Source organism: Pseudorca crassidens, chromosome 10 (genome assembly GCF_039906515.1).
Source record: "Pseudorca crassidens isolate mPseCra1 chromosome 10, mPseCra1.hap1, whole genome shotgun sequence".
NCBI classification, from domain to species: Eukaryota; Metazoa; Chordata; class Mammalia; order Artiodactyla; family Delphinidae; genus Pseudorca; species Pseudorca crassidens.
This window is the reverse complement of record NC_090305.1, coordinates 22,163,704-22,189,146: the sequence shown is the minus strand read 5'-3', so window position 1 is coordinate 22,189,146 and position 25,443 is coordinate 22,163,704. Positions and strand designations below refer to the sequence as shown.

The 25,443-nt window shown below is 44.7% G+C and overlaps 1 protein-coding gene and 1 long non-coding RNA gene across 2 annotated transcripts; one reads left to right on the top strand and one right to left on the bottom strand.

The window, feature by feature from the left end:
* Positions 1-896: 896 nt before the first annotated feature.
* On the bottom strand, positions 897-5,695 carry LOC137231744 (uncharacterized). Its single transcript, XR_010946717.1, has 3 exons — positions 5,444-5,695; positions 3,832-3,929; positions 897-2,434 (listed from the first exon to the last, which is right to left on the bottom strand). It is a non-coding gene; the product is annotated as an uncharacterized lncRNA (long non-coding RNA).
* A 431-nt stretch (positions 5,696-6,126) lies between these two features.
* TRIM27 (tripartite motif containing 27) lies at positions 6,127-23,011 on the top strand. Its single transcript, XM_067752283.1, has 8 exons — positions 6,127-6,827; positions 8,035-8,130; positions 9,637-9,867; positions 15,444-15,466; positions 17,785-17,900; positions 18,020-18,052; positions 19,807-19,833; positions 21,356-23,011. The coding sequence occupies exons 1-8, from the start codon at positions 6,408-6,410 to the stop codon at positions 21,949-21,951; spliced, it is 1,542 nt and encodes a 513-aa protein (XP_067608384.1). The 5' UTR covers positions 6,127-6,407; the 3' UTR covers positions 21,952-23,011.
* Positions 23,012-25,443: the final 2,432 nt, after the last annotated feature.

Genomic DNA, 25,443 nt, shown 5'->3' with positions numbered 1-25,443 from the left:
CATGTTTCACATGATGTCTAGGACAGCATCGTTCCCTCTCACTATATTTGAATCAAAGTGCTGGGCTAGGAGAAACATAGCCCTGACCAAGTGGGACTATTTTTAAGTTACGCTCGTAAATAAAAAGCTATTGTGGAATAGAAGAACCTTCTGAATAGGACAGCCTTCAAAGACACAGTGATGATTTGCCTTGATTTATCTGGGATACTTCCTATTTCCACCTGTTGTCTTTGTACAATTATTAAGAGCACCCACTGTCTCTCTCAAAGGTGTTCAAGTTTGGACAATGAATTAAATGGCCACCATTTTAAAAAAGAGGGTTCAGTTATTTGGGACAAGTGACATTTTGTCCTTTCTCCATCCTGTCTGGATTATGAAACTCCAGCAGCCATCTTGGACTATGACACGATCTTGAGGGTTAGGTACCATGCCCAAGAATGATGGAGCAGAAAAACAGAAAGTGACTAAACCACTAAGGATGATGAATCTGCCATACTAGCCCTGAATTGCCTTCTTCTGGTCTTCTTTTACATGAGGGAGATAAAAACCCCTTTTTGGGCTTTCCTATCATATGCAGGAGAACCTAATTGTAAAGGATATAGGGCCCAAGTGACTAAACAGTCAGAATAGGAGAAGGTGATGTAGCAGATCTTGTGGATGTTTCACCAGCATCCAGTCTAGTCCACTGCATAGTACCCAGGAGGTCTGCAGAGTTTTGACTTCAAGGATGGGTCTCGGCTGGCATTGACCTGTGAGTATCATCTTAGCCCCCTTGCCACATTAACTGGTTCAGGGGTGGGTAGTAAAAGCCAAATGTAAGCCAAGCAGCCCATAGTGTTCCTTTAAACACAGGGCTTTGTTTGACTGGAAAAAGACAAGACATGGAAGTTGTGATGTGCAGAAAATTTTAAAAACTTTTTATTCTGAGATTATTGTAGATTCACATATAGTTGTAAGAATAATAGAAACCCAGTATACTCTTCACCTAATCTCCTCCAATGTTATTATCTTACATAAGCATAGTACACTATCACAATCAGGAAATTGACATTGATATCATCCACCAACCTTATTCAGATTTCACTTGTTTTTATACGCACTTGTGTGTGTGTGTGTGTATTTAGTTCTATGAAGTTTCATCATGTGTAGATATCACATGTGATTAACACCACAGTTAAGATACAGAACTCTTCCATCACAAGGATCCCTTTTATAGTCACAGACACCTCCCTTCCCCCTTCTCAATAAACCATAAACCACTACTCTGTTCTCTATATCTATCATTTTGTCACTTCAAGAATGCTATAAATGGAATCATACAGAATATAACATTTCGAGACTGACCTTCTTGACTCAGTATAATTCCCTTGAGATCCATCCAAGTTGTGTATTTCAATAGTTCATTCCTTTTCATTGCTGAAAAGTATTCCATGATACGGATGTGCCACAATTCGTTTAACCACTCATTATGGAAGACTGTTTCCAAGTTTGGCTATTATGAATAATGCTTTATGCAAACTTTTGGTGTGAATGTTAAGTTTTCATTTCTCTGGGTTAAATGTCCAATGACATATAGATTTGCGACTCTAAACTGCAGCAGCCATTTGGCTACCTCATCAGAGAAACCTCCTCTGACCACCCAGTATAAAGTAATGCCCCAATCACTCTTCATCCTCCATATCCTGATTCATTTTTCTTCATGGATCTTTCATACTACGTATTTATTTCTTAGCTTGCCTATTATCCATATTTCTCCCTAGAAAGCAAATCCATGAGCCCAGGAACTTTGTTTTGTTCCCTGCTGTATCCTGGAGCCTAAAAGAGAGCCATGGTACACCCTCAACAAACACTTAAATGAATGAATGAATGGATGGATGAACGAATGAATAAATCTCAGACATCTTTCCATATTAGTACATATAGATCTAACTCATTCTTTTTGGTCCCTGCATAGTATTCCATTGTAAGACTGAATAGTATTTTCATTAACCTGTCCCCTATTGAAGCATATTTATATTGGTTCCAGCATTTTACAAATGCAAACAATGCTATAATGACAATCCTTATACAATCATCTTTTTTTTAATAAATTTATTTATTTTTGGCTGCTTTGGGTCTTTGTTGCTGCACACAGGCTTTCTCTAGTTGCAGTGAATGGGGGCTACTCTTCCTTGCGGTGCACAGGCTTCTCATTGCAGTGACTTCTCTTGTTGTGGAGCATGGGCTCTAGGCACGTGGGCTTCAGTAGCTGTGGCGTGCGGGCTCAGTAGTTGTGGCTCGCGGGCTCTAGAGCACAGGCTCAGTAGTTGTGGCGCACAGGCTTAGTTGCTCCGTGGCATGTGGGATCTTCCCAGACCAGGGCTGGAACCCATGTCCCCTGCATTGGCAGGAGGATTCTTAACCACTGTGCCACCAGGGAAGTCCAATCAATCATCTTTGTACAGATGGGAGAGAAGAGGAGTAGACGGTTCAAAGAGTATATGCATTAAAATTGTTTTTCTTAAGCTATTACTAAGTTGCTCTCAACAATGTTCTCCAAATTTACCCTCTCATGGTATACTGGAATGCCTGTTTCCTCATGTTCTCACCAATACTGAGTATTGTTGAGCTTTTTAGTCTTTACTCATTTCATAAATTAAAAGCAACACCACATTAATTTATTAATAGTGAGTTAAACTTCTTTCCACATGTTTATTAACTTGTTCTTTTCCCCTGTGAAACAAGGCAGGACCTGTGGGGCCCTCCCTGGTACAAACCCTTCCTGTGTCCATAGACTTTATTCAGCCTCCTTGAGCTTCCCTGAGTTCTAAAGAGCAGATTCAAACAGTTGCTAATCAGGGAAGGGAGGGAATGAAGAAGGAAAGGAAGAGCAGTCACGAAACAATAGTGCACCCTTGGGGCAGGGTCCTGGTTCCTCCTCAAGGAATATATATGACAACATATATATTGAGTTCTTCTGCCAGAACTAAGGTCCTCACCCAGGTGGAGGATGGTAACTTCAAGCTGAACACAAGATTTCTGGAGCACTGCCTGTCCTGTTACCTCACCACCAACCAATCAGAAGAAAGTCACACACCCTGCAGGCCTCACCCCAAATTTTGCCTATTAAAGACTTCTCCTCCAAAACCATTGGGGAGTTTAGGGGTTTTAAGCACGAGCCACCCATTCTCCTTGCTTGGTCCTGCAATATAAACCTTTCCCTGCTCCAAACTCTGACATTTTGGTTTGTTTAGCCTCACTGTTCGTCAGGCACAGGAACTTGGGTTTGAGAACAAGATTTGGGTTTATTTCTCGGTTCCCAGTCTATTCTATTGATCTATCAGCTTATTCTTACTTTAATTATTGTAGCCTTGTGTTTTTCCTATTTTTTATTTTTATATTTCCAGACTAACTTTAGCATCACTTGGTAAAGACAGATAAAAGAGGAGAGGGTGGAAGCAGAAATATCTTAGGCCTTATCAGGTTCTCCTCAGTTTGGTGCTTGGAAGAATGGTCCAAGGAGAAAGGGGTCAACAGTGTCAAATGCCTCAGGAACATTAATATAAAGGCTGAAGAGTATCCTCTGGATTTAGCCAATACTAACAGAAATTACTGGCACCCTGAGGGCAGATAGGTTGTGTTGATAGGGAATTTATTTTTAAATAGGTGGGAATTTATTTTAAAATAAAACACTTTATTAATAAAAATTGTATTTATTAGTTAGGTTTAGTTTCCGTTGCATATGCAGACAATCCAAATAGGTGGCTTAAACAGGACAGTTGCTTTAGTCTCTCTTACATATATAATTAGATGCAGGCACTCTGCAGTGAATAAGGACCCAGGCTTCTTTACCTTTTACTATATCATCTTAGTGCAGGCTTCCATCCTCAAGATTGTCTCATGGTCCAGGACAGCTGGTCAACCTCCTACCATCACGTGCACATTCCAGGCTGGAAGAATTAGGAAGGGGGAATGTTAAAAGGGTATGCTTTGCAGCTGAGTAGTCTTCGTTTAAGAAGCATTCTCAGAATGACCAGCCAAAACCTTCCACATAGATATCACTAGCCACCTACAATCTCAGGGCCATGTTGAAGTGTGAAAGAAGCGCTAGGTGAGTTGGTGTACCTGAGCACATCCATAACCAGCTGGACAAGATTTCATACAGCAGAGCTGCCTTCATGAATATACCATGGTATTGGCAGTAAAGGCACCTGGAAAGTATCTTTCAGCTGGGCATATTGCTACCTGGAATAAAACTTTAAGGAAGGAGTGGAGATTGGCTATAAAGTAGTCAATGACAGTCCCTTCCATATTGTGTTAAGGTTGAAAAGCACTTATTAAAATAAATAGCTGTACCAGAAGTCCCAAACTGGAGGTGAGGAGGTCAATTTCATCTTGCAGAGATGATTTTTACCATTTTTAGTTCGTTTCCAACACTTGAAAGTCAATCAATTTCACATAAATCTCTAGATTTCTGCCTTCTCTTGAAAATCAAAGATTTGGCAACATGCTGGGCTCACATTCTCAATAAGAAGCAGCTGCCTCATCTGCCCTCCAGTTATTCGCTGTCCCCATCTTTCCCTGTTGTGACCCTGGACTGGCCTGCTCATTTAAATTACCTTCTTGTCTCCAGTAGGCATTTGTGTTTGCACCCTTTACAAATGAATAACTGTGATAAAGATAAGAAGTACGCATAAAATGTGACAGTAGAATCATTAAGTTAATTGATTATTAGTCTAATAATTCAACAAGTGTTGAAGTCCTTTCACGTGATTAAATCTATGTGCAAGGCATAATGGAGATCATAGAAGGTCTGGAGAGAAGTTTCTGTCCTCATGGAGTTACTAAAGCATCTGATCTCAGTTTATTTATGTATACTTTATACTTGACATATAAAGTATGCTGGACTATGTGAGAGCACACATCACTTCCTATTCTAAAAGTGTGCCCCGAATTAGAACCTTGACAGACATGTAAGAGTTATTGAAGTGTTACGTAAATAGGTTAGAGAAAAAGACTAGAAACAGGGAAACTGGTGGAATTGGTCACATTCAACCAGTCACTAACTCATTTAAAACACATTTGCAAACTGACATTGTTGAAATCATTTAGGTCAAAGTATAGTAATGTAAATTAAATCAACACAGGCAAGCCTGCCCAAATTCAATTAAATCTAGAGGAAGGACAATACTGAGAAAATAGCAAAGGAAACGAGGAAACACCAAGGTAGGGATGAGGGAACAACGCAAAATTTTTTTAAGTTTACTGGATAATGAAAAGAGCCTGTGTCACCCACAGGATTCCCAATCTCCCTATACTTCAGGAAGGAGCAAGCATGTTTAGGTTCTATTCAACACAGCTCTTTGCAGTGGGTACTTTATTATTTTAATGGATAAGCATACTTAGGGTTTAAAAAGTAAAAGTTGTAAGGAAGTCTCCCTCCTTGCTGGGGTATAATTATTACCATTTCATCAGAGAGGAAACTGAAGCTCAGAATAGTAAACCAGTTTGCTTAGGCACAATAGGAAGCAGCAGAACTGGGCTTGTCTGTTTCTGTCACAGAAATGTTGCCGCCTGATAATTAAGCCTTTCTTTTTCGAAACAGAATTGCGAGCGCCTGTAAATGGGGTTTGTTTGAGAAAGCTCCTCACAGGCCGGGTGGGGCTCAGTCTGCAACCCTCATCCCTCCGGCCTCCCGGGGAGGCCAGATGTCTCTTCTTACCACACCAACACAAAGCTAGCTTTCTCTCGCCTTTGCTGAGGCGTGGGCACCAGACAGGAAACCCAACAAAAGACCAGGGATCCGGGCCCAGGGCCGCCGAAGCTCGGCGGCGGGCCCGGAGCGTGCAGGCAGGGGATACCCTGTCCCCGCCGCACCCCGCGGACACCGCCTGCCTCCGTAACCGGTATCCAAGGCTCCCGCGCCCGCGCGTTCCGCCCCAGGGCGGGCAGCTAGGCCTCCGCGGACCTCTGCGGAGGAAATCATCCAGGCCTGAATCCAGGAAATCTTGCCGTGCGCAGGAGGCCTGAGCCAAGCCCCGCCCTCGAGCCGCCCCTTCCGCTCGCGCCGGGGTGAGGTCTGCGGGGCTGCCGGGATCCGCTCGGACGCGGCCACGTTGTCCTGAGCCTTCTGAGCGCCTGGCTCTGCGAGTCCAACCGGCGGCGCCCGACCAGCTGCCCCCTCGCATAGCCGCTGGGCTAGGTGGGGTCGCAATATCCCCACGCTCCCTCGGCCGGGCGCAGCGGCGCCGGGTTCCAGCGCGCGGGCGCGTCTGGGATCAGGGCCGGGGAGGAGCCGCCCTCCGGCAGCCGGGCTCGCCTCCCGGCGCCGCCCAGAAGCAGCGAACGGGAGGGAGCGCGGTACAGCTGGGCTCCGCGCAGGGCTGGGCGCCGGGGCCCATGCCCGTGCGCCCCTGCGGGCCCGCGCCATGGCCTCCGGGAGCGTGGCCGAGTGCTTACAGCAGGAGACCACCTGCCCCGTGTGCCTGCAGTACTTTGTCGAGCCCATGATGCTCGACTGCGGCCACAACATCTGTTGCGCCTGCCTCGCCCGCTGCTGGGGCGCGGCGGAGACCAATGTGTCGTGCCCCCAGTGCCGGGAGACCTTCCCGCAGCGGCACATGCGGCCCAACCGGCACCTGGCCAACGTGACCCAGCTGGTGAAGCAGTTGCGCACCGAGCGGCCGTCGGGGCCCGGAGGCGAGATGGGCGTGTGTGAGAAACACCGCGAGCCCCTGAAGTTGTACTGCGAGGAGGACCAGATGCCCATCTGCGTGGTGTGCGACCGCTCCCGCGAGCACCGCGGCCACAGCGTGCTGCCGCTCGAGGAGGCGGTGGAGGGCTTCAAGGTGAGGGCCGGGCGTGCGGGGCGGGGAGGGGCCGGAGCGCGAGTCGGACAAAGGGAGGAGAGAGCCAAAGGGGCTTCCTTTTTTCCGCCTAGAAAATGGCTGAGCCGGACGTGTGGTTCACAGCCGTCATTTCCTCTCTGTCCGCTCCAGAGCCTCGGCACTCAGATTTGGGAGGAAAACCTGTAGCTGGTGAGGAAGCCAGAAGTCTCCCCACCCCCACTCTCATTTCCTTATGTGCCTCTATGTTCACCCGCTCACGGGCACATTATACATAAAGACGGCCCATGGAGACCCCTCTTGACGGTATAAAAGATATGCGTAAAACCACGTCCACAACGACAAGCTTCAGAGACGCTCGCACTCCTGTCGGCTCCTAGATGATCTGAGACAAAACACAGTCGGACGTTAACTGGCTGTATACACATCAAGCAGAGGCCCATCACCCCTCCATTCCCCAGCACTTCCCTGTGCTCCGTCCTCTTCTAGAAGCTCACGGAAAAGAACGAGCTCCTTACTACCTAAGTCATTTAACCACCGTGAGACTCATAGGAGATAACACAGTTATGAAGATTGAGTGAAATAAAATGATGTGTGGATCCCTTTGTGAACTCTTGAACCAACAGACTGGCACAGCTAAACAATAACGTGGAAACAAAGTATTAAATATAAAACAGTTGTAAGGCAACATTCAAGGAGTGCATGATCTGTGTGTTTGAGGACTGCAGGAATATGTACACAATTATGTACATGTTTAAATGTGAGTACATTCATGCAAAATTATTCACTTAACATTTATGGTGCTTTCAAAAATATTCTTTTACTCACACTGGTGATAACCCTCTAGTAGGTTGAGAAGGTGGTGTTTGCCCATGTCACACCAGAGGAAAATAAGAGAAGTTAAGTCATTTTCTCAGTACGCGTCTGTGAAAGAGCGACAACTTAAAGCCTCCTAGTCCATTCACCTTTCCACTAAGCCATGCAGTATCCTTCCAAGGGCAGGTAGGTGACCCACCATTTAAGATACAAACTACCAAAGGAGAGGTCTGGTGACCCCTGTGCCCTGGTGATGGCAGTATGGTCCAAGGATAGGCTCTAACCAGGAACTTGGCATCAGGAATGTGGGTTGCACGTGTGATAAGCAGAATAGCCATATTGATGGTATGGTCTGCCTAATCTTGAACTGCCCACCTGTTTTTGCTTTTCTTAGGAGCAAATCCAGAACCAGCTGGACCACCTAAAAAGAGTGAAAGACCTAAAGAAGAGGCGTCGGGCACAGGGGGAACAGGCACGAGCTGAGCTCTTGGTAAGGTTCTTTGGAATTCACAGGTAATATCAGTTCTGCCTGTCACCCTCTTTTTTTTTGTGAGGCTGTTAAGCTCCCCTTAACCTTGTGCAGTCACGTTGCCCAGAACTTCTAGGTGTGGGTGGAACAACCTTATATGGCAGTTGGGAATTCACCTGGAGAACCAAGGGATTCCCTCCCACATTTTGGGGGAAAGGATGGAATAGCTGAGTTTAGAACCCCTAGAGATCTGACCTATCAAAAGTTTAATCTGTTAGCTTTGTGCAGATCAAGGTTGATCCCTGACAAAGCTAATACAGGTGAGATTCTTGGGCACAGTTAGCCTCCTTTGTACCATTCTGCAGACAGTTGCTGACAGTGGCTTTCTGTAAGCCTGCCTGTTGCTTCTTGCTGGAATGTTCCTTTTCTTGACAGTTCAGTTCTAAACTTTTCAGTTTGTTCCCTTCCCCTAGTCTCCCAAAGCCTTAGCAAGTGACTAATGTGCTGATTTGTGATAGGGATATTTGGGGGGGTTTGTTCTGGAAAAAAAAATAGAGACTTTTATAATATATACTTATATGTCTACCATCTAAGTGTTTAAGCCTCTTTTGAACAATAAATCAAATATTACAAATTCCCATCCATTAGAGGTATTTGCATCGAAAAGCAAACTCTTAGACTAGTAGTGTCTAGCACCATCTTGTGAGAAATTTTGTCAGTCCTGGCCAGGGCGTAGTATAGAACTTTTGGACTGGGAACTTATTCCCATGATGCCGTAAGATCCCACCACTTGTTCTGCTCACAGAATCCACTGAGACCTCAGCTGCCTTTGCTTGAAAATAGGTCTGACTGAAGGAGAATCTTCTAGTGAGCCTGGGTGGACTTAAATCATTAAGCACACCACTGCATCCTCTTTGGGGGGGATTGTCAAAGGGGGGAAACAGCCCTTCTTTGAGAATCAGGGCACCTGGACATACTTCTTGGCTCTGTCAGTAGCCAGTTGAATAGATGGAGAGAGTAATACTACCTCTCTAGGCCTCAGTTTCCTCACTTGTGAAATAGGTAGGTTGGACTAGACTTTTGGTTCTTCAGCGAGGTGAGTACTGCCCTCTCCTCCTCTCCGTGGTGTGTGGGTGTTTGGTTGGAGTGATTGGGGAGGGTTGGGCAAGGATGCTAAATGTCCTGCAATGCAAAGAACAGTCCCATGCAGGCAGAATTGCACCCCCCCCCACCAGGGTGCCAATGGCATTCTCTTTGCAAAGCACTGAATTAGTTGAGCTTTAAGGACTCTTTCATTTCTAAGATTATATTGTCTTGTTTATGCATTGAAAGACTTGTCCCTTTCAGGAGAAGTATAAGTTCGTGAAAAGGATTTATAAGCAAGGTGCGTGTGCATCACTGTTGCACAGTAAATAGTATACCTGAATGAAATGATGAGGTCTTGGGGTGGATAGCCAGGGGAGAAATATGAAGGGCTCTAGAAGTAGCCTTTCCTCTCTTCACTGCCCTTGCCTGTCATCCACACAGAGCCTGACCCAGATGGAGAGGGAGAAGATCGTTTGGGAGTTTGAGCAGCTGTATCACTCCTTGAAGGAGCATGAGTATCGCCTCCTGGCCCGTCTCGAGGAGCTAGACTTGGCCATCTACAACAGTATCAATGGTGCCATCACTCAGTTCTCTTGCAACATCTCCCACCTCAGCAACCTGATCGCCCAGCTGGAAGAGAAGCAGCAGCAGCCCACCAGGGAGCTCCTGCAGGTGAGGCTTAGCGTGCCCTGCCAAGACAGCTCCTGCTAAAAGGTCTCCCTTCTCTCTTTGCCAAGCAGTATCCAGGACCCCCAACTGCCTTGCCAACTCTGTGGGAGTAGCAGGGGCTTGCCAAGCTCTCTGTTGGGCATGTTGGAGGGGAAATGTACAATAGAGGACCTGGTTGACACAGCTTGGGTCAGTCAGTTGCACTGTCTCATGGAAAGGGTAAAAGGGAGGCCTAATGCCCAGGCCTGTCCTGCACTGATAAGTGGTCTGATCACAGGCTCTTGACCTCTCTGGGCCTCAGTGACCTCACCTACTCATTATGTAATGAGGGGTTTGGCCCACATGTCATTTAAAGACCCTCCTCACTCCAATTACCCTGTAATTTTAACATGTATGTGTGCATTACCACAGCTACAAAACAAAGAAACGCTTGAGTGGGAGTGGTCAGCCCAAGCAGTCTTGTGATTTAATCTTGGTAGTGCAGGTGATAAAGCTGCAATGCACCCAACCCAGGAAGACCACTGGAAATGAGCTGATGCCTGACTGTCATTTGTTCATTCAATGCATATGAATTGTCTATTCTGGGTCAGGCACTAGTCTAGGCACCGGAATTAAGTGGTGAATAAGCTCTGCTGAAATTTAAATTCTAATGTTGAAATCATATGATAAAGAAGTGAGCAAACAAGTATCATTGGTGTTGATAAACGCCCTTAAAAAGGGGCTGATAGGGTAGGGTTAGGGTCAGCAAATTATGGCCCGCCACCTGTTTTTGTATGTTCTGCAAGCTAAGTATTCTTTTCACAGTTTTGAATGGTTGGGGAAAAATCAGAAGGATGTTATTTCATGATATGTGAAATTATATAAAATTTGAATTTCATTATCCATACTTTTTATTGGAACACAGCCACGCCCATTCATTTATGTATTGTCTGTCGCAGCAGAGTTGAGAAGTTGTGACAGAGACTGTATGGCCTTTTCCTTAGAAGAAGTTCACTGACTCCTGCTTTAGATTAAAACGAGAAGTCTTAATCTTGAGCCTTAACTAACACCAGTATTTAATTGCCAGGGAGACAAGGAAGAGCTTGCAAAGCGAACAGTTGACCAGAGAATGTGGCAAGGGAGGAAGAATGTTTCAGGAAGGAGGGAGTGGACAACAGAATCTAGTGCAGTTGAGGTGAAATAATATAAGGGCTGAGATACATTTGGTTTAAAAACATGGGCATCATTGATAATCTTGATAATAATCATTATCATCTCAATGATTTTCATCTCAGATAATCATTGATATTCTGCCACGGTGGAATAATTTGGTCAGGAGCCACATGAGGGAGAGTTGTGGTGACAGAGGGTGAATGGAAACTGGAAGAGTAAATGACTATTTCAAGAAGTAAGACTGTGAAGGAGATATTTAAAAAAATACTCGGAGATGAGGTAGGATTGTGGGGCTTTATGGGGAGGGGATGCTTAAAGAAACTAGCTAAACATATTTTAAAAGAAAATATGGAAAGGAGCACCTATGTTGTAAGGATTCAGGTGAAGAAAATTACTGAAGCTATAAGGATGAACTAATCACTAATGTGCTGTTTCTGAGAAGGCAGAAGGGAAAGGTGACTAAAGCATATGTGTGGGACTTAGTTTTGGAAGATCCCCTGTTGTATGGGAAGAAAGGACGGTGGGGGCAGATAGATGCAGGCATGTTGTGCACTTTGGTAGCTAAAACCCGTTGGCTTTTTTTTAAATAAATTTATTTTATTTATTTATTTTGGCTGCATTTGTGTCTCCATTGCTGCGTGAGGGCTTTCTCTAGTTGCAGTGAGTGGGGGCTACTCTTCGTTACGGTGCGCGGGCTTCTCGTTGTGGTGGCTTCTCTTTGTTGCAGAGCACGGGCTCTAGGTACACGGCTTCAGTAGCTGTGGCTCGCGGGCTGTAGAGCACAGGCTCAGTAGTTGTGGCGCACAGGCTTAGTTGCTCCGTGGCCTGTGGGATCTTCCCGGACCAGGGCTCGAACCCGAGTCCCCGCCATTGGAAGGCGGATTAACCACTGCGCCACCAGGGAAGTCCCCCGTTGGCTCTTACTCTCTTTTGAAGTTAGAAAAGCAGGACCATCTGCTCCCATTGAGCAGGGATTAGAGAAAATATGAGCTTTGAAGAATGTGGGAAAGTTCTGAAATTATTGTTTCAGAGTATGGGAAAGCCATCTGGTTTGTGAGATGTATTAGAATTACTTGGTCAGTGGACGTCAGTTTATACTGGGACTTGTCTGCTCAGTTGTGTGACCTTTTTCTTGTCCCTGCTTTTTCAGACTGTTACTGCTCTGGTGCCAGGCATAGGGAGAGCAGGTAGTTGGGCTCATCCAGGATTAGGGCTTTGCAAGATTTGAGCTTTTTGTTTTGTTGTTTTTTGGTTTTTTGATTGTGATAAAATATACATAACCTAAATTCACCATTTTAATCATTTCAAAGTGTACAACTTAGTACATTTAGTACATTTAGTAAACTCAGTGTTGTGCAACCATCACAGCTATGTAATTCCAGAACACTTTCATTACCTCGAAAGGAGACCTCGTACCCATTAAACAGTCATTCTTCATTCCTTTCTACCCAGTGGCAACCACTAATTTGTGTCTTTATGGGTTTGCCCATTTTTTTAAGGTAGAAGGTATTTGTGAGAATATTTTTGAACACATGGACCGTGAAATCAAAACTGGGTGATAGGGACTTCACTGGTGGCGCAGTGGTTAAGAATCCACCTGCCAATGCAGGGAACACAGCTTCGAGCCCTCGTCCGGGAAGATCCCACATGCCGCGGAGCGACTGCACCTAAGCCCGTGAGCCACAACTACTGAGCCTGTCCTCTGGAGCCCGTGAGCCACAACTACTGAGCCTGCATGCCACAACTACTGAAGCCTGTGCGCCTAGAGCCTGTGCTCCACAACAATGAGAAGCCCGCACACCGCAACAAAGAGTAGACGCCACTCGCCATGACTAGAGAAAGCCCGTGTGCAGCAACTAAAACCCAACACAGCCAAAAATAAATAAATAAATTTATTTATTAAAAAAAAAACTGGATGATAAGTAGAAGTAGAGAAAAAAGAGGGGTTGTGGGCTCCATGGGGAAGAGGGGTCATGGTAGTAGTCATTTGAAAAGTAAGCTGAATCTTACTTAATGCGGGAAAATTAGAGCATTCCCACTGAGGTCAGGAAGTGGGCAAGATGTTCACTATTGTCTACCTGTATTTAACATTGTACATATGTATACTCACACAGGAATATTAGGCAACTGTAAAAAAGAAATATACCTATGAACTGATACAGAGTGGTTTCTATAATATATTGGTAAGTGAAAAAAATCAAAGTGCAAAATATAGAGTGTGCTACTTTTTGTGTAAGAAAGATGAGATAATTGGAAAATACATGTATCTGTTTATTTTTGCAAAGGGAAGACTGGAAGGATAAATCAGAAAATAATGGGAATGGGGAGAATGTGATGAGAGGAGTTACGAGAGTGACAGACTCTCCCTGGCCACATCTCGGATATTTTGAGCACCAATATAAATAAGAACAGTGATGGATTATAACCCATTGAATAAAGTACGAATTGATGGGTCCATACAAATAATAAATAAGGGAAAATTCTTCCTTCCAGTAGAATGTTGACTAAGTAATGTAGAAGGAATCTTTAAAATTTATTTATTTATTTATTTTTGGCTGCGTTGGGTCTTCGTTGTTGCACGTGGGCTTTCTCTAGTTGCTGCGAGCAGGGGCTACTCTTTGTTGTGGTACGCGGGCTTCTAATTGCAGTGGCTTCTGTTACGGCACACGGGCTCTAGGCCTGTGGGCTTCAGTAGTTGTGGCAGTAGTTGTGGCCCATGGGCTTAGTTGCTCTGTGGCATGAGGGATCTTGCCAGACCAGGGATCAAACGGTGACCCCTGCATTGGGAGGCGGATTCTTAACCACTGCACCACCAGGGAAGCGCTAGAAGGAATTTTTTTTTTTTTTTTTGCTAGAAGGAATTTTGAAGGTGGAAAATGATCATTTGGCAACTATCATATTAAAAGTTAATTTAGACAATAATTATCGACAGATGCTAAACCTAAGGGGAGGGGGAGTTTGATAGGGACTGGCATATTAACATAATTTCAAAGTATCACTTTTAGATTACTTGTTAATTACAAAAGGAAAAATAGTAGCTATAAAATATCACCAATAAGGGACAAGTGAATATCATGTTTATTTAGAAGCAAACAGCATACACTAGTCAAAGACGGTACAGCTTGAGGACTTCCTGAGTGGTGCAGAGGTTAAGAATCCGCCTGCCAGTGCAGGGGACACACATTCGAGTCCTGGTCTGGGAAGATCCCACATGCCGCGGAGCAACTAAGCCCATGCACCACAACTACTGAGCCCGCTCACCTAGAGCCCGTGCTCCGCAACAAGAGAAGCCACCTGCAGTGAGAAGCCCACACACCACAACAGAGTAGCCCCCGCTCGCCGCAACTAAAGAAGACCCGCGTGCAGCAAAGACCCAACACAGCCAAAAATAAATAATAAATAAATAAATGAAGTAAAAAGAAAAAAAGACAGTACACTTTAGTTTAATCATGACAGCAATATCTGGGAAACCCAAATAGAGAGATATTCTATAAAATAATTAGCCAGTGTTAAGGCAATGTGTCACAAAAGCCACTCCAGACTCATAGACACATGTCATCATAAAAATGCAATGAACGGGGCTTCCCTGGTGGCGCAGTGGTTGGGAGTCCGCGTGCCGATGCAGGGGACACGGGTTTGTGCCCCGGTCCGGGAGGATCCCACATGCCGCAGGGCGGCTGGGCCTGTGAGCCATGGCTGCTGGGCCTGCGCGTCCGGAGCCTGTGCTCCGCAACGGGAGAGGCCGCAGCAGTGAGAGGCCCGTATACCACAAAAAAAAAAAAAAAAAAAAAATGCAATGAACGATCCTGGATTACCTGAGTGGGGAGGGGAGTAGCTGTAAAGAATATTAATAAGACAATTAAATTAGGTTATGGACTGTTGATTATACAAATGTATCAATATTCAGCTTCCTGAGTTTGATAACTGTACTATAGTTATATAAGAAAATGTACTTGCTCTTAGGAGGTACAGAATCATAAAGGGGTAAAGGGATATAATATAAACAATGACCTCTCAAATGATTCTAAAGATAAATATGTCTGGGAAAAAGAGTATACAGGAGCTCTTTGTGCTAGCAGCTTTTCTGTGTATTTGAAATGATTTCACAGTAATATGTCAAAGAAATCAAGCTAGACAGGCAGGCAGCTGTGGTCCAAGGGTGGGATGCTTGAGTCAGTAAATTTGAAATCTTGAGATCCTCGACCAGTGTGCAGGAGGAGAGTGCAGGAAGTGCTAGAATAGCGAATAGTGTGCAGCCCAGTTTCCTCTGCCCAGTTTTTAGCTCCTGGACCGTGAGTTGTGCTCCTTGTCTCCCTGGTTTCTCCCAGGAGAGCCACCCCATAAGTTGGGTTTTCAACAAACATCTGTGAGAGAAAATGGAAGTTAGGAATGATTTCTCATGCTTATCCTTTTCCTTTCTCTTATAGGACATCGGAGACACGTTGAACAGGTACAGTTTTCTCTCTCCCCCGTGCTAAATCAAGCCTGAAAAGATTTTCCCTCATACTTAGAAATTCTGGAAGGAGCCCAGAGCCTGAGGACATCTTACCAAGTTGACACATGTCCCGCCTGTCCCTGAACCGAGTCACTAGTGTGCAAAGAACTAGATGGAGTGCAGCTCTTCTCAGTAAAACTCAGGAATTATTGACAAATTATGAGGATAAGGGGTGGAGTAGGGGGTCCATTTAGGAGGGTGCTGGTGATTTATGAGGACACGTCTATGGAGAGGGTAGAGACTTACAGGGACTTAGGCAAAGTGCAAGGGTATTTTATAGTTTTTGTTTCCTAAACATTTCAGAATCGTTTCTTTTTTGTTATCTCTGTCTCTCTGTGTCTCTGTTTCTGACTCTTTCTTTTTTCTGTAATGGGGGAAATATGGTCTAAGAAAAGGGAGACCAGCTCAGAGTTATATAATGAGTGATGAGTTACCTGGATTCTGGCTCTTGTTCTCATTATTTCTCTACTGTATCATCAGATGGAAAGTGAGGAAGAGCTACCAGGGAATTGGGACATGACCGAGCAGGAGAAGCCCAGAATGTGCAAGAAGCCAAGATTAAATTATGTTTTCAGGGTTGGATGGCAAGGACAAATGGGATAGGCCTTGGGGGGCATAATGTTTGGTACCTACTGGGGCGGAGCCTGACTTTGAGGGAACTGAACTTTGAAGCTAATTAAAACCCTGAAGGGTGAAATCCCTCCAGAGGAAATGCAGCTTGATTATGCGGGAGCATTGGAGGAGATATGGGAGGGTGGCACATAGATGGGGTTGGATGGCTGGGAGGGCTGTGTGGACAGAACTGTTGATAGAACTGAGCTTTCTGAGGCCTGCTGAGATGGGATGGTGATGAGCTGGAACTTGTACTAGTCCCTGCCAAGTGACCCCAACAAATACTCCCTTCACTTTTACTACTACTTTAACTTTTTGGTACCAGTCTAGCTCTGAACGAACAGGGAGATAGATCCTTTAGATTCTAGCATTTTGGGACGTTAAGGTTTGGGTTTGGCTCTCTGAGTTAGGAAACCCAAAATTTCATTGGCTTAAGGCTTAAACATAGTTTTAAAATTTTGTCACCATTAAAAATGTGCAAGTAGGTAGCCCAGGGCTGGTTTGGTGGCTCCAGTGATCATCAGACTCTGAGGTTTCTTTCCATTTACCCTTCTGCCATCTGTAAGATACAGTCCTCATTCTTACAGTCCAAGATAGTTCCTAGAATGCTAACCAGCAGGAAGAAGATAAGTCACATCACATACCTTTTTATTTTATTTTATTATTTTATATAACCAGAAACCTTTTTTAAAAAAAATAATAAATTTATTTATTTATTTTTGGCTGCATTGGGTCTTTGTTGCTGCGCTCGGGCTTTCTCTAGTTGTGGCGAGTGGGGGCTACTCTTCGTTGCGGTGCACAGGCTTCTCATTGTGGTGGCTTCTCTTGTTGCAGAGCACGGGCTCTAGGCACGTGGGCTTCAGTAGTTGCAGCACGTGGGCTCAGTAGTTGTGGCTCACGGGCTCTAGAGCACAGGCTCAGTAGTTGTGGCGCATGGGCTTAGTTGCTCCGTGGCATGTGGGATCTTCCCGGACCAGGGCTCGAACCCGTGTCCCCTAGCATTGGCAGGCGGATTCTTAACCACTGAGCCGCCAGGGAAGCACCACATTCCTTTTTATGCAGACTTCTCAAATTACCACAAGATACTTCTTACCTCTCATTGGCCAGAACTGAGTCACAAGGTCAAATTTAGACCAGTCAGGCATGAACCCAGTAAAATTTGGAAGATGGGAGAAGGCATATTGGGTGGGCAACTAGCAGTCAGTCTTTGCCATAGACCCCTTGAGGGGGGTGGTGGGTAACTGGGTATTGTCCAGAGAGTACCTGTCTGTCTGAAGATGTCATTCTCTCCATATTTGGGAACCTGAGGATTTGGGGTCATTGCCCACCACAAATATCAAGGACTTTATCATGGAATCTAGTGCTTTCTGGCAAGGTCAGGCTTATATTCAGTTTAATTCAGTAAATCTTAGAGGACACGCCATGTGAAAAGCCAGAAGCTAGTACTGTGGGGGAATAAGAAGGTGAATAAGATGTCTCTCCTATTCTGGTCCAGAGGATCATAGTCTAGAAGGAGAATAGGAAAAAGACTAGAGTGGCTGCTTTTAAAGATTGTCCACCTGTGTTGGCCAGTTTAGCCAGGTTTGTCCTGGACCCTGAAAGGTTGTGGAGTTGGGGGAGGGATTCACTTGTTTTTTTGTTGCTTTTTTTTTTAAACTTAGGGCTGAAAGAATCAGGATCCCTGAACCCTGGATCACACCTCCAGATCTGCAAGAGAAAATCCACATTTTTGCCCAGAAGTGTCTGTTCTTGACTGAGAGTCTAAAGCAGTTCACAGGTAACGTAAGAAGAGGGATCCATGAGGGTTTATGCTCTCAGTAACTATATTGCCTGAGAGGATGTATTTTCCAGCCAGATAATGGGATGCAAACTAAACATCTTCTTTTCTCTCCTTAGAAAAAATGCAGTCAGATATGGAGAAAATCCAAGGTAAATTTATCTACTTAATGGGCTTTTGACGTTGAAGTTTCCTGGGAAGATGAACGCTAAAGTGTGGGAAAATGGGAAATGCGCGATACCCGCTGGCCGGCCTCCCCTGATATTTTACATCTTCCTTTTTGCTTTGTTAATTTTTTCAATTAATAGCCTCTTGTTTCACTTTGAAGCCTTTTAACTATATGCACTCATTTCTTTTTTTTTTTTTTTTTTTTGCGGTACGCGGGCCTCTCACCGTTATGGCCTCTCCCGCTGCGGAGCACAGGCTCCAGACGCGCAGGCTCAGCGGCCATGGCTCACGGGCCCAGCCGCTCTGCGGCATGTGGGATCCTCCCGGACCGGGGCACGAACCCGTTTCCCCCGCATCGGTAGGCAGACTCCCAACCACTGTGCCACCAGGGAAGCCCTGCACTCATTTCTTAATCTATATTAATGGAGGAGAAAAATATACAATAATTAATCCAGAATTAGTTTGATTATTTAAAATTATTTTTAATTGAGAAAGAGAATGAACAGAAACTATCCTAGCTACATTTCATTTGAGCTAGTGTTTGTGGTTATAATTTATAGAGTTTCTGCTGCGTGTAGGCACTGGTGCTGACCAGGACAGGAGGAATCAAACAGCACTGATTGAGGCAGAACCTCGAGGGAAGTGGTTAGGAACAGGGATTCAGGAGTCCGGCTGCCTGGGTCCTGCGCCCAGCTCTGCCACTTGATAAGGATTCTACACTATAATTTCCTCATCTGTAAAATGAGGAGGATAGTAGCTCTTACCTCACAGGGTTGTAAGGATTAAGTTAAATTAGTTACCATTTCTAAAGCCTTTTAGAATGGACACGTAATAAACCCTACATTTATGTTTATTAAATAAAATGTTCAAGGTATTTAAGGGATGCTCTTCCTAATACAAAATTTTCTGCTCGTGATCACATATGAGCATACAGCACATATGGCTATATACTAAATGCTAAAATTCTAGGCAGCCTGGTAGAATTTGAAATCCTTATATGTAGGTAATCCCTTTTCTCATTTAGTACAAATTACAAATCCCCATAATTCTGATAATTTCCTGTATATGCTAAAACTTTATTTGCATTGTATCTTTTCAGATACATACTTTTTTCACATCTAGCAATGTAGACTTAGGGAATGCTCACAAGCAAAACAGGGAGAAACTCCACTTAATACCAGAAGCTCAGACATGACGTTCCTTGATCTGACTCATTTATTTTTCCTACTCTTCTCCTGTCACTTAAAAGGCTCACTGAGAACGTGTCTATGAAAATGCTTTTTCAACTGTAAAAGCATTTTACTGCAAGTGGTCTTGTTTGCTCCAGCTTGGTAGTGGATGTCACTTGAACCACTCATCCCCTAGAACAGGTTGCTTATGAAAGCCAAGAGTTATCTATGATGCGGACTTAGAACCTCCATCTCCCCCTGCAGAGCCAGCTGGCCCACTGGAGGGTGGAATCCTTAATCTTGGCTCAGTTTGGCCCCATATGCTACCAATCTCGGGCATGTCGTTATTCTTCTGCCCAAAGTTTCCAACCCCTCTTCCCTTTGAGCTCTGGGCTGGAAGATGGAGTCATACACTGTATGAAGAAATCAGTGCATGAGTGACAACAGGGGTTCTGGGGTGTCTAATGGAAACCATTGCTTTATGATGACTCTAACCAAAGCTCCATCTCTTAGGTATTCCTGGAAATATTCAGATGACTTCTGTAACTTCTTTCTCTTTTGTTTTTTAGAATTGAGAGAGGCCCAGTTATATTCAGGTGGGTGATAGGAGACAAAACCATTTGGAAAAAGGAGTAAAAATCCTTATCAACGTAACTACTATTGTGAATGATTTTGGAAAGTGCCTAATTAGGATCCTTTAGGTTACATGTATGAAAAATGATAATAATCACAAAAATACATCAGTTGTTTCTATGTGTTTGTAATATCTTTGCTTCAGAGCTGAAACCATGGACCTTTGAATAGGAGGAAATCAAACTCAGGAGCTATGAAGGATTATAGAGGTGAAACTACAGTTTCCAAAAAGTAGAGCACTGCCACTGCTAGTACACTGGTATGCTGCTCTACCCACTTAGCCTTGGGCAGTGTGTGGTTTACAAAAGGCAGTCATCCTTCCAAAACTACTGAGCTCACCTCTTATTCTGAGTGCTAGGGACAGTCTAAGAGGAATCTGCTGTCATCCCTTCTCTGTGCCTCAGAGCAAGAGTCGAAACTCTCCCTCTCCTTGACCATCACCAACACCTCAGGTTCAGAGACACTGGGTAAATCTGTGACCTCATAGGTACTCAGAACTGAGGTTTGTACTTTCCACAGTCACAGGACCGCCTTCTGTTTCATGAGATCCTCCTCATGAACAGAGGGACTCTACATACAACGGGTCTTCTTTCATGGATATCCCCTGGCTGTAATCCATAGTTAATTCTTTCAACAAGTATTACTTGATTACTTTGCTTATGTCTTACATTTCCTAATGTTGCGCAGGGTACTGTAGAGGGAACAAAAGAGCATAAGACACTGACCTATCCTTGGAGTTAAATGTCTGGTTGGAGGTGTGAGGTATACCCATGACATGAGGCAAAAAATGGGCAACTGTTGTGAACAGATTTTTGAACCAGAAACCAAGCGTCTGGGGTTCTTGGTCACTTCCACCAGTTGCCTGTCATCAGTCTTTTGTGGGAATCAGTCAACCTAGCTGAGCTTTGGTTCAGAGAGAGAATGTTTGGGAGTCTTCCTTCTGAACCAGGTATGAAGAGCAAATGAGAGAATATATGCCAGTGATTTTAAAACAGGAAACCACCACATGATTGTAAGATGCATGTGGGACTAGTGTCTTTATCCGATGTAATGTGAACATTCGTATGTTTCACAGCAGATCTGTTGATATTTGGTTGTAGAGTGCTGTACCACACCCTGTCTATCTAAATTCTGTATTCTGTGAAACTCCTGGTCCCCAAGACTTTTAGATTAAGGGATTGGACATACATGTAAGAAAATCTCAAATTCAGCTTAATAATGGATATTGTGGTTTAAGATGTGAAAAAGCAAATAGAGGTAAAAATTTCAGTACTTTCAATATATCCTAGCTAAAAGAAGTAAACTAGCTAATCCAAACAGTAACTTTTGGAATGTCAATTTCAGGATGTAATTGAGTGTAAGATGAATGTGCCTTTGTTGGAGAGCTCATATTCTCTTCTTAGGGGGTAGGAGAAAAGCTGGGTGTTCAGAGTGGGCTTTCCTGGCTCTCGGCTGACCTTCCTCTGCCCTTCTGTTCCTCTGCAGTGGATGTGACTCTGGATCCAGACACGGCCTACCCCAGCCTGATCCTCTCTGATAACCTGCGGCAAGTGCGGTACAGTTACCTCCAGCAGGACCTGCCTGACAACCCTGAGCGGTTCAATCTGTTTCCCTGTGTCTTGGGCTCTCCATGCTTCATCGCTGGGAGACATTATTGGGAGGTAGAGGTGGGAGATAAAGCCAAGTGGACCATAGGTGTCTGTGAAGACTCAGTGTGCAGAAAAGGCGGAGTAACCTCGGCCCCCCAGAATGGATTCTGGGCAGTGTCCTTGTGGTATGGGAAAGAGTACTGGGCTCTTACCTCCCCAATGACTGCCCTCCCCCTGCGGACCCCTCTCCAACGGGTGGGGATTTTTTTGGACTATGATGCTGGCGAGGTCTCCTTCTACAATGTGACAGAGAGGTGTCACACCTTTACTTTCTCTCATGCTACCTTCTGTGGGCCTGTCCGGCCCTACTTCAGTCTGAGTTACTCGGGAGGGAAGAGCGCAGCTCCTCTGATCATCTGCCCCATGAGTGGGATCGATGGGTTTTCTGGCCATGTTGGGAATCATGGTCATTCCATGGAGACCTCCCCTTGAGGAGGTGAACTCAGGCTAAAAGGGCCATTGACCATACTCCTACCCCAGGCATAAGGCATCCTGTTGCCTTGACACTTCCTGCCCATCACAGCTGGATGTCCTTACCACTTTCCGAGCCCTGCAGTGCAAGACAGGATGTCCATGTTCTCTGCCATCCCCTCCCTTCCCACGAAAATTGTGAGATGTAATGAGAAGTATTAAGATTGCCCGGAAATAAAAACCACATGTCCACCTCCAGAGTTCCACACTTCTTGGTCTCACACATTACTGGAGGGGATAAAGAATATGAATAATCTTGGGTTCGGAGAGCCATTCAAGATATTTAACACCTTGGCTCAGCCCCACATAGTGATCATGGGTATTTGCTGTCATTTCTGAACTAGGGCTTCTTTCTAAGAACCTAGAGCTGGACTAGAAAGTCCTGTCAGCATGGCTCCCTTTTGTCCCAGTTTTTCCTCCTGGGAATAGTACCTCTACCCCTGATTCCCAATTGGCCGTAGTTTTATTTATTAACTCCATTAAAGAGGTCTATATGTGTTTTGATTAGTTACTGTTATTTTACAATAATGGTGGGAAATGGTCCCACCTCTGTTATGAGATAATGTTCTAATCAATGTGCTCTTTTCTGTCTTTTTGAGGGCTTTGTCAGCTCCCTTCATTCTAATGAAAAGTCTCTCCAGGTGCTGGATGCACGTCATCCAGGATAATTTTCTGCCCAGCACCATCCATTGTTCCTACATCCCCTCCCACTCACATTTGTGGACTGATGGTCAGTCATACACTATCCCTGGAAGGATTCCGGGGCAGTATGCCAGGGATTCATTGACTTTTGTCTCCTTTTCTCCCATCTCCTTTGAGGGATGGGGGGATTTACCTTTCTAATATGTGTACCATCAAGGGGCACTTCCATCCCCATGGCCATTGGATCACGAGGTGTTCTGAGGTCAGAAGACCAAGGCAGATCACTTTGAGCAAAAGCTCCCACAGTGGCTCTGAGTCCCGCTTCTCTTTGGGTACATGCTCCTCTGTTTGAAAATAAAGTGAGTATGGATGTTGTTTACACTGTTGTTGTCTTCTGGGTCTTGGTAGGATTGGGTTCATATGGGTCCAGAATCCCATTCTGGCCAGTATTTTACTTCCAACTGGATGGTAAGAACAGTACCATGTTACTGTTTTCTAATGGTGCTGGGAAAGTAGTGTTGGACATCCACAGCCTGCAGCTTTGTTAATCCTGTCACTTCACTGGGAAAGTGTTCTTTCAGGTCCTTTTTTATAACAGTGGGGTAATGCAGCAGTGCTCGGTGTAGATCAAAGAGCCCAGAACTTGCTTCCCAACTCAGAAGCAGCAGCCTAAGCCCTTGGGGGCATGGAGGTCACCACGTCCTAAGGAGGAAAGATAGGCTGAGAGAACAGCTCCTTTCCAGGGTATTTGGATCTTTCCTGCTTCTGGACATGGCCTCAGAAGACAAGATTTTGTGGTCTTACTTAGTCCTGTACCCAGCATTGTGGTTCATGGCTGAAGATCATGAATTGGTGGTATGTCCTAATTCATTCATTTATTCATCGGGTTTTAAGAGAAATAACCAGGAGCTAAAGAGAGGGGCTTCCATGAGGCTAGGTTAGCTTTGGCTGAATGCTCTCAATAGATATAAATACATATGATAACATATATTATGTATGTATATAAAATACTACACAGATACAGAGCAGTGCTTAGCACATAATATGAAGTGCTTTATGCACAAGGGCTTATTTAATGCTCATAACAACCCTGCAAAGTGGGTACTATTGCCTTTATTTTACACAAGGAAACTGAAGCACAGAGAGGATAGTAATTTATCCAAGGTGCACAGCTAGGAAGCAGCAGGGCCAGAATTCATACTGAGGTGGAACACATGACCATATGCATCATATCCTGCCTCACAATATCTATGGATTATGCTTTTCCACATGGGAAGGCAGAGCAGAAACTGAAGGCTTGGAGTGCCAGTCTGTTGACCTGGGACGTTAACAATAACTCTGTCTACTCTAGACTCAGGATTTGCGACTGGAAAACTAGGTGAAGAGACCCAGTCAGAATCGCATTCCAGTTTCACTTAATGTAGTACATTGGGGCAGGGAGGAAAGATAAGAGCCCACAAAGAGGGCACTTTGCTTGTACCAGTCCAAGAAAATGTGCCCCTAGGATAGACTCCCTGGTCCTTGCTGCTGGACTGATGGAGCTGTCTCCAGGCTAACTTAAAGGGTCTCACATTGGGTCTGCTTCATCTCCAGTAGACCCAGTGCTTTAGGAGCAGCATCTTGAATTTTTATTAACAGCAGCACCTGGAGCAGTGATAAGCAGCCTTGTTGGATTCAGCAAAGCTACTTCCAATTTGAACTGGGATCTACTACAATAGTGAATCTTAATGCTGAGTGAAAAAAATGTCTTAAAAAACTCTACCTTGGGCTTCCCTGGTGGCGCAGTGGTTGAGAGCTCGCCTGCCGATGCAGGGGCCACGGGTTCGTGCCCCGGTCCGGGAAGATCCCACATGCCGCGGAGCGGCTGGGCCCGTGAGCCATGGCCGCTGAGCCTGCGCGTCCGGAGTCAGTGCTCCGCAACGGGAGAGGCCCCAACAGTGAGAGGCCCGCGTACAGCAAAAAAAAAACAAAAACAGAAAACTGTAACTTACGATACCCTTCTTATAATATGAATAAAAGGACTGTGGTTACCAATGAGGTGTGTGGGAGGATGGGATAGAGGAGGAGGATGTGTGTGGACGTGTTTCGTGCTGTTTATCATCTGATTCTTTTGGGGTGGGTTTAGAGTTATTAAAAACAATTTTTTTAACCTGCCATTTTGAATGAAGTTAAATGAACCTTGTAAATGATTCTAAATTTACTCATCTGCAGAAAGGTAAGCATTTGAATTAGTATAGTCACAATATGGACCCGTTTAGGCAAACATGGGCCCAGTAGCATTCTTTGGCTCCTCTCTGGTTCTTTCCTCAGAACATTTGAAGTTGTTAATTACACATTAGGCCTTCAACAGCTCATTCTTTTGTTCTTTTGCGGCCCGGGAAAACTGTGTTTGTCTTCAGCTGCTCTAGTTTTTTCTGATACTGACCCAGCAGGTACAGAAGAGCATCTACCCCAAGAGCAGACAAGACCTAGAAGGGACATGTTCAGAGAATGAAAGGGAACTGGGCATGGCCCCTGCCATCCAGGATATGCAGTTGAGAAGATGAGAGAATACACATGACAAAGGCAACACTTAAAAGCACTAAGAAATTAAGAGCAAAGCTAGCATATAGTAAATAGATCCATTTGTTAATACCTTCAGTTATCTGTGATCCTGACCGAAGTATGGATGGAAGTCGCACATCTCTCAGCAAAATAAAAAACAACTCGAAAGCTTAGTGTACCAATGGTGGGTGGATTGCTTCTTCACAAATGTGAGACAATGATTCTTTGATTCAAATACACAATTAACCAGTGTTAATTGTGCCCCGG

Bases quoted from the DNA above. Each gene is read 5' to 3' on its own strand.
- TRIM27 (XM_067752283.1), top strand. From the start codon at position 6,408: ATGGCCTCCGGGAGCGTGGCCGAGTGCTTACAGCAGGAGACCACCTGC. The intron at 8,131-9,636 runs GTAAGGTTCTTT...TCATCCACACAG, and splicing joins AGGCACGAGCTGAGCTCTTG to AGCCTGACCCAGATGGAGAG. The intron at 19,834-21,355 runs GTGGGTGATAGG...GTTCCTCTGCAG, and splicing joins AGAGGCCCAGTTATATTCAG to TGGATGTGACTCTGGATCCA.